This window comes from Microcebus murinus, chromosome 2 (genome assembly GCF_040939455.1).
Source record: "Microcebus murinus isolate Inina chromosome 2, M.murinus_Inina_mat1.0, whole genome shotgun sequence".
NCBI classification, from domain to species: Eukaryota; Metazoa; Chordata; class Mammalia; order Primates; family Cheirogaleidae; genus Microcebus; species Microcebus murinus.
In genome coordinates this window covers 42,006,765-42,015,879 of record NC_134105.1, presented here as the reverse complement: position 1 = coordinate 42,015,879, position 9,115 = coordinate 42,006,765, and the positions used below count along the sequence as shown (strand labels likewise).

At 49.6% G+C, this 9,115-nt stretch overlaps 1 protein-coding gene across 1 annotated transcript in view; it reads left to right on the top strand.

The window, feature by feature from the left end:
* The first annotated feature begins 2,160 nt into the window (after positions 1-2,160).
* The window catches only part of DHCR24 (24-dehydrocholesterol reductase), a 28,598-nt gene continuing 21,643 nt past the window's right edge, over positions 2,161-9,115 (top strand). The window contains exons 1-3 of the mRNA XM_012749676.2: positions 2,161-2,519; positions 5,796-5,951; positions 8,072-8,177. Of these exons, the coding sequence (XP_012605130.2) occupies positions 2,289-2,519; positions 5,796-5,951; positions 8,072-8,177 (493 nt within the window). The 5' untranslated portion in view covers positions 2,161-2,288. The remainder of the gene's footprint in view (positions 2,520-5,795; positions 5,952-8,071; positions 8,178-9,115) is intronic.

Sequence of the window (9,115 nt, the reverse complement as noted above, 5' to 3'; positions counted from 1 at the left end):
TTCCGGCCAGACTAATGTACACCTTCCACGTATTGATTTATGACTTCGCGTGTAATTCCTGTCTCCCTAAAATGTGTAAAACCAAACTGTAACCCAACCACGGTGGGACCACTTGCTTGAGGCTTCTTGGGGTAGCTTTCTGGACCATAGTTGCACATAGTTGGCTCAGAATAAACCTCTTTAAATTATTTTGCAGAGTTTGGGTTCTTTTCCATTAACAGGCTGTCATATAAGACAGTACAGGCTATTCACTTTTGAAGCACTGTGCAAACAGCCTCTCACTCTCTGGACTTTGACTGCTATTGAATATTTGAGCCCTTGCCTACAATCTTCATTCATTCATTGGTGAACAAGATGTTGTTTGCCCTATAGCTCAGTCTGCGGGGGCGAGAGACACATAAAGAAACAATTATGAAATAACATGAAAGAATGGTGACACAGATGCACAGGATTTTATGAGCACCTGAAGGGGGAAGAATATGCCATAAATGTAGCTCTAGCTTCAGGGGTGTGTTATGTTAGCTTTGTGAAGGGGATGGGAAAAGGCATTCCAGAGGTGCCAGCTTGAACAAAAGCACTGACATGAGGGATGGTGAAGCCCGGAGAATTGCCTAAGAGTGCATGTCATGGGAAAGATGTGTAAGAAGAAAATGAAAATCTCAGGGCCACTCCCCAAACTCCTTATGCAAAAAGAAGATAAAGTCCTTAGGTACCTGTGAAGAACTGGCCCCAGAGATCATTCATTAAGGAAATTCCATGGTGATCTCCCATAAGCAAAGACATGTAAATTGTAATTTTAGGTTCCCAGGCTACATCTAGCTCCTAAAACTAAAGTTTGTTTGATTCCACACTAATAATGAATTCCAAGTTTATCTTTACAGGTGCAGAACAGGAGACAGACAGGATCAGACATTCTTCCTTCTTCCCAGGGACAGGGACATCTACATAACTGATGCTTCCTTCACTCCCTTTTTCACTTCTAACAGTTGCCTAATCTTATGTAAAATGTAGATTTCCTGGGCCTTACAAGAATCTAGCCATTTTGCCTCACTGCTGGTCCCCACAAATCCCCCTTCAGAAAACAACCACAGGTCTGTTTGCGGTTCATGTTTTCCTCAGGCACCTCCTCAACTTGGGGTTGATAAACCTCCACTGATTGAGATTTTTTTGCCTTAGCCACTTATTTGGGAGACAGATGAAGAAAAGAGAGGCAGCCGGGTAGGTGAGCAAGGCGAGACAGAGAAGGGCCTGGTACCTCATGTTTGACTTCTAAAACAAAACATCTTGAAGCTTCCTAACATTTCAGAAGAAATGCAAATGACACTGGATTTAAGCTTTCGCTGGGAACGCTGGCTGCTCCTCGAGACTGGTTGCTCCGTGTTGACGGAGCCCTGTTTTGCTCACCGCCCCAACCAGGCCCGCAACACTGCCTGGCACAGAACGGCCTTGTGTGGTCTACACCGGCTGGAATTCCTTCCTTCATTCTTTCTCCTTCAAGCATCCCCGTCTGCCTCAGCCCACAAGAAAAGGGGGAAGGGTGCCAGCTGCAGCCTTCTGTGCCTCAAAAGTCCTTTGGAGTTCACCGACAGGTCTTCGTCTTTCCGAGCCGCTTCCTCCCGTATAAAACGAGGCTCACAACTACCCACCGCCCAGGACTGCAGTGTGGCTCAAATGAATTTACAGAAAGTGCCCCCTCAAAACGAAAAGGTGCCTCCCGAGGCCTCGCGCGCACGGAGTGACATGACCCGCCCAAGTCAAAGCAATGTTTCCACCTTTCCTGGCCCGGGAAGCTCCTGCCCTGCTGCAGGGTGACTGACTCAGGGCCTGGGCACCTCCCACTCCTCGGGAGATAACCCGACGCGCGACCGTTTAACTAGCGTCCCGAGGAGACGCCACACAAGGCGGAGAGGAAGGGGAGGCCCTGCACCCAGCGGCCCGCGCCCCGGCATTCCCGCGCCGCGCCGCAGAGCGCCGCTGACCCCGCCGGCGCCCCTGCCCCCGTCAGCCCCTCCTCCCGCGGCGGGGCAGAAGAGGGTGGAGCGGCCTGACTCCCACAGCCAATGAAAGCAGCGGATTCCTGGTCCGATCCCCTGCGCGGCTCGCCATTGGTCGCCGCCCGGGTCTCGGCCCACCGAACCTTGGCGACCCGAGCCAATCGCGAGGCGGCGGGCGATCCCCAGGCTGCTTAGGCGGCGGGCGGCGGGCGCAGAGCGGGCCGGGCGCGGAGCGGGCGGCGGTGACAGGCGGCGAGAGCCCGCAGCCCTCCCCGCGCGGCGCGCCGCGGCACCATGGAGCCCGCCGTGTCGCTGGCCGTGTGCGCGCTGCTCTTCCTGCTCTGGGTGCGCCTGAAGGGGCTGGAGTTCGTGCTCATCCACCAGCGCTGGGTGTTCGTGTGCCTCTTCCTCCTGCCGCTCTCGCTCATCTTCGACATCTACTACTACGTGCGCGCCTGGGTGGTGTTCAAGCTCAGCAGCGCGCCGCGCCTGCACGAGCAGCGCGTGCGGGACATCCAGAAGCAGGTGAGGGCGCCGGGCGCGCCGGGAGACGCGGCGGGCGCGTGGATAGCGGTACGACGGGCGGCTAAGGGATGTGCGGTGCAGCGGAGGGCCAGGACTTCCCCGAAGAGCTGGCATTGGAGGGAGATTGGAACGAAACAAAAATGTGATGCGGAAGGTTCCGGGGAAGGAACAGGATAAGCAAAGGCGGTGGGGGGCAAAACATTGCTCCGATGTTTATGGAGTGCCCACTATGCGCAGGGCAGGTGCGGGCACCTGCGGGGCTGTAAGGACTCCTAAGACAGGGGAACGTGTGCAATACTCAAGTAACTCTCACCAGACCCAAGCGTTTTGGAGGAGGAAAGGCTTCCGGGAGGTGGAGCTGAGTCTAAAGATTAGGAATTAGGGTAAATGATTGAGGGAAGGTGTGTTAGGTGAGAGCGAAGGGTGGGAAGGGGAAAGTGCGGGGCGGAAGGGGGAGAAGGTTGGAAAGTCTGTTTGGAGCTAGGTTGGAGAGGGGCCTTGGTGCCAGGTTCGAGTTTGGAGTTTATTTTGTAGCAGCAAGGTGCTTTCGCTGCATTTAGAATAGAGGACTAAAGCGAGAAAGTAGAACCCCAAGGGAAGACCCTCACAGCCGCTGGTGATGGAGGGTTCACTCCTGGACAAAGGTAGCCGGTCCATCTCCCAGGACCTCTGACATCCTCCCTGTGCCAGCACCCACAGAGCCCAGGACCCTGCTGCAGCTCACAGAGGAGCGTCCTCCACATGCAGGGCTGACATGGGCGTGGGGCTGGGCAGTTTCTTGGCTCCCTCTGCCCTCCTCATGTTCCTCTCTTACTGGCATCAGGTTGCAGAGAGCTTCTGTTTCCTGCGGCCACCCTCCAGTAGGTGTAGCAGCCTCCATATTCTGTTTGCTCTGTGCCGGGTGCTGTAGGCAAGAGCAGGAAGATGGATGCAGAGAGCCGTTCTTGTGAGAGGAAGCCCTTGGGCCCGGTGGGAGAATGCAGACTGGAAGCATGTTGCCCTGCTGCCCTGGGTTTTGCTGGCCACAGTCACACGGCTCCAGAGCCCTGCCTACCCTCCCTGCCCAAATGCACTCTCTTTCTTAGCTCTTTCCACAAGTTCAGATTCTCCACTTACCTGCATGTCTTCTCCATCAGACTGTGAGCTCCTGGAAGGCAGGGACTGTTATCTGACTCACCTTTGGCCCTGGGGCCCTGCTGAAAGCAGCCTCATGAGTGCTTGTTAACCTAAACTAAACTGAAGGGCTCTCTGTGGGCAGGCAGACAAGGGGCCCAGCTCACTGGCCCACTGCCGTGTGACCTGCCCTGTGCCACACCCCTGTGCCATTGATGTCCATTGTTTCTGATCCTCACAGTAACCCTGGTAAGTCTTGTACCTCTTACAAACGGGAAAAAATTCAAAATGAGTTATGTGCCCAGAATGATGGAGCTGGTAAATGTGGCTAAAGCCCAGGATATCTTTATCTCAGAGCCCAAACTCCAACACTTCTTCCTCATGCTTCTCCTCACCCCCAATCCTGTAGGTCTGGTTCTACAACGCCTGGCTTGTTGTAATAGCTGTCTGACCAGTTGCCTCTTTTCTGGGCCCACCTCACCTCTCTTTGGCCTGCACATAATCTTCGAGTGCCTGCCCCAAATCTTGATTGCACCCATCAGGATCCAGTCCCATCAGTGTTTCAGGCTTTATGGCTTCCACATTCGCTTCATGTGGCCCACCGTCCTGCTTAAACACAGCACCCCTAATCCACTCCCTCCCACCTCTGCGTTTGTATCAAGTTCTGGGGCTACAGAGTAGGGCAGGGGTGAGGCCTGGGTGGTCAGGTAATCCCACCTCTCATCCCTTCACTTCCAGTTTGCAGGAATCTCTTCCTCAATACCTGCCTTCTCCCAGCTCCCTGGCCTCTGTTCATAGGAAAGTCCTTCCCCGTGTTGAGCTGCTTGTCTGGCCAGTTCCAATGCAGCCTCCTCCAGGAGGCCTGACCAGTATTTGGTAGTACTTTTGGTTGCAAGTTAAAGAAGCTAAATTCAAACATGCTTGAGCAAAAGGGACTTTATTGATCCAGATTCTGAAAAATCCAGTAGTAAAACTGGCCCAGGCATGGCTATATCAGGACCCCTTCTCCCCCATCTCCATCTTTCCATCCATCTGCCATCTCTTGGCTGTGTTCTCCTCTGGTTGACTTCATTCTTGGGAGATTGTCTCCCTGTGGAGGCCCCAACAGTTTCCGGCTTATATCCAACCAGCTTGGAAACCCCGTCCTGGAACTGATGTCATTGGCTTGAGTTGGGTCATAGGCCCGTCCCTGAGCCTATGGCCAGGAGGATAGAATCAGACCTCAGTTGTGCACCCACCTTCCAGGGCAAGGAAGTAGTATTAGCCTCACTGGACCAAAGTTGGTGTTGTTAGAAGCAGAAGAAGAGGAAATGGATGCTCATAAGTCAGAACAACAGATATCTACCTCCCCTGCTCTTATCCATCTCAACAGGAAAGGAGCACTTCCTCCTGTGTTCCTGATGAGCTTGCCATCCCCTGGGCCATTTATTCTCTGTGTTTTGTGTTCCGGTCACTTATATTAGAGGTTTTGCAAAAGCCGTTCCTTCCATTGGCTTGATGGTCCTTTCCTGCCCGTTCTCTCCTCCAAGTGATACACGAATTAACACATATGAATGCTTAGAACAGGGCTTGGCACATAATAAGCCTCAATAAGTGTCAGCTCTTCTTCTGTGGAGTGTTACTACAAGCTCATCTATCCTTCTAGGCCTGAAGTCATGCAGTCCTGGCTGTGAATCTGGGCTCTGCTGTTCACCAGTTGTGTGACGTTGGCCCAGTTATTTTGCTTCTGAGTTTTCACATCTGCAAAAGGGTGTCATCTTAACTCCCTGGGATTGTTTTGAGAATTAAACAGGACAGTGTGCAATAGGTGCCTAGCAGGGTGGGGACACCCAGTAAATGGCACATTCTTATAATTGCCATTATTACCATTACAAAACCTTTTCTGAACTTCTCAGTTAGAATTAATGTTTTCAAAACACTTTGATCCTGTATTCTATGTCTTTCTTCATTCTGCCTTGTGGTATAGCAACATGTTGGCATTTCTGCTAACCTTGCTAGCCAGGGAGGTGCCAGAGGGTGGGGCCAGCAGGACTTTCCATCATTCCATTCCTCCCAGTGCCTAAATGGAGGCATCCTTCCCAGCTCCCTCTCCCTGGAAGCAGAACTGCAAACTACTCTGGGGATCCCGGTGGGGCCAGCTCAGCCTCTGTCCCTTGCTTGCAGGTACGAGAATGGAAGGAACAGGGCAGCAAGACCTTCATGTGCACGGGGCGCCCTGGCTGGCTCACCGTCTCACTGCGTGTTGGGAAGTACAAGAAGACACACAAAAACATCATGATCAACCTGATGGACATTCTGGAGGTGGACACCAAGAAACAGGTGAGAGCGTCACTATTCCCTGGAGCACTGGGAGCACAGGTTCTGGAGCACTGCCCCTGGTGCAGGTGACTCAGGGAGATGATTTTAGCCAAGGGCATCCCAGAGTGAACAGGACCAAGGCCTGTGGTTATCACGTAAGGCTCTGTCCACCATTACTGTCCTCCAAAGCCTCACGGCCACCAGGGAGAGAGATGGGTCATAGCCCCATCTCACAAGAGGGCAGACTGAGAGCTCAGGGGGACCCTTTGATTATCTGCAGTTCCACAGGAAGTCAGGGATGGGGAGATCATGGGCAAAAATGAGAGACAAAAAGGGAACCCAATTACCCTTCGCTGGTAAGGAAACTTGCTGTTGAAAAATGGTCTACAAAGGTGGCTGGCAGGTGTGGACCTTGTTACAAGCTTCTTGAAGATCCACTTGTTTAATAGCCTTAGGAATGTGCATAGTCTTTGGCCCATCTAGTAATTCTACTTCTTAAAACCTGGCGTAAGGAAAAAGGCAATAGGCTTCGATGTAATTAAAGATAGCCAACACAGAGAGAGATTGTATCACAGCTTTATCTCTAATGAACAACACGTACCCAATAATAGGGGAGTCATTAAATATGGTGTATCTGCTTTCTGTCACCGTGAATTAGTTTGGACCCAGAGTTCTATATAACCAGAATCCTACAGTACTCTTTTTGTCTAGCTCCTTTCACTCGGCATAATTATTTTGAGATTCATCTGTGTTGAAGCATGTGTCAGTAATACATTCTGTTACACTGCTGAGAAGTGTTCCATTGTGTGGATATATCGCAGTTTATCCCTTCACCTGCTGATGGACATTTTGGCTGTCTCCAATTTGGGGTCCATTACAAATAAAGTGGAACATTTGTGAACAGTGTGTGTGTGGACATATGCTTTCCTCTCTCTCGGGCAAGTACTTAGGAGTGGAATGACTAGATCATATGGTAGGTGTACAGTTAACTTTTATTTAAAAGACTGTCAAATTGTTTTTCAAAATGGTTGTACCATTTTACCCACCAGTAGTATGAGCAGTTTAGTTGTTCCATATCATCATAAACTTGGCATGGTTAGTCTTCTTAGTTCTAGCCATTCTAGTAGGTGTGTAATAGTTTCTCATTGTGGTTTTGATTTGCATTTCCCTAATGATTAATGATATTGGGCTCATTTCATGTCCATACTTGCCATTTATATATCTGGAAACAAGTCATTCATCAGATAAATAATTTACAAATATTTTCTCCCAGTCTGTGGCTTGTCTTTTGAAAACCAAACGTTCTTAATAAGTTCAATTTGTTAATTTCTTTTACGTATTGTGTTTTGGGTATCTTATTTAAGAAATCTTTTCCCGATCCAGTGTCACAAAGGTTTTCTTCTGTTTTCTTCAAGTTGTTCCACAGCTCAGCTCACTGAGGCACTGTTGACTTTTCACATTCTGTCCACTGTGGTGAAAACTCTTGTGTCATATATTTTATCTGAGTTTTTTTGTGTGTTTTTTTCCATTTCAGGCAGCAGGATAAATCTGGTCCCTGTTGTTATATCTCAGCTAGAAGTAGAAGTCCATGGGATGGCATTTTAATGTGTGCATTAAAAATCATGTTTTCCAAAAATATTTAATGATAAGGGGCGATGGTCATAGTATAGTGTTAAATTTTAAAAAGACAAGACACAAAATCATGTGTGTGTTTGAGTGTGTTGTATTAAAGCATAATAGCAATATAGAGGTGTATGAAAAAAACAAAGTAAATACAGTCCAGTATTAATGTTGGTAACTCTGAAAAATTAGGATGGATGGTTTTTGTTTTCTTCTTCATTTTTGCTGTATCTTCCAAGTAAATGAGTATTTCTTCTATAATCCAGAAAAAAATAAACTAAGCATTAAATATAAAGATATTTGAAGGGATAAGGTTAAACACTAGCTAACTCGGAGCTAGAAATTGCATTCACTGTAATTAAAGGCAGGGTAGTGTTCTAGAAAGAGCCTATAAAGGCTATATAGGAATCCCTGCACTGAGTGTTTGGGAAGATTTGAGATGACACCTTCTGTGTGCAGCAGTCCCCTCCTAGGCCTGGCAGCCTTCTTATGACCCAGGGTCTCTTTTCTTTTGTCAACAGATTGTCCGTGTGGAGCCCTTGGTGTCCATGGGTCAGGTGACCGCCCTGCTGACCTCCATTGGCTGGACTCTGCCTGTGCTGCCCGAGCTCGATGACCTCACAGTGGGTGAGGACTCCATGTTAATGGTCAGGAGTCAGGTGGTCCTAGGATCAGAGCCCTGGGCCTTGGTAACCTTGCATCTGGCCTGGGAATCACCCCTATTCCATCTGTGACAGAAATTGCCCTGTCTCTTATTTGCCTGCTCCAATGGCAGGGTGCCCACTGCCCACTGCTCCATTTCTGAGCAGCTCAAGTTATCAGACAGCACTTTTTAATCTGTGACTTGAATCTGCTCCCCTGTGTCTATTGCTCCAATTCTACCCTTGGGAACATATAGAATAAGTCTAGTCTCTCTTTTCTGCCATAGGATTCGTGGCCCCCAAAGCCTTTTCTTTTCCAGGGGTAACACCTTCAGAACACGACTTTCTGCCACCCCATCAACATGCCATTTCATTAAAGTCTTTCTTTTTTCTTTCCTTTTTTTTTTTTTAAAGACAGAGTCTCACTCTGTTGCCCAGGCTAGAGTGCCCTGGCATCAGCCTAGCTCACAGCAACTTCAAACTCCTGGGCTCAAGCGATCCTGCTGCCTCAGCCTCCCGAGTAGCTGGGACTACAGGCATGCGCCACCATGCCCGGCTAATTTTTTTTCTATATATATATTTAGTTGGTCAATTAATTTCTTTCTATTTATAGTAGAGATGGGGTCTCGCTCTCGCTCAGGCTGGTTTCAAACTCTTACCTTGAGTGATCTACCCGCCTCGGCCTCCCAGAGTGCCAGGATTACAGATGTGAGCCACTGCACCTGGCCTATTAAAGTCTTTCTTAAAATAAATGCATGCAGGTTTCTAGGTTGAGGTGGCCAGAGGTGAGGGCGTGAGCAGCCTTGCCGGGGTCTGCCCATCCATTCCCTGCCTCTGAAGATGCCCTCCCCACCTACCCCCTCCTCTCTCCTGCCGTCTAGATCCACAGAGGCGGGAAATCTACCCTCAGTCAACAGCCCCATT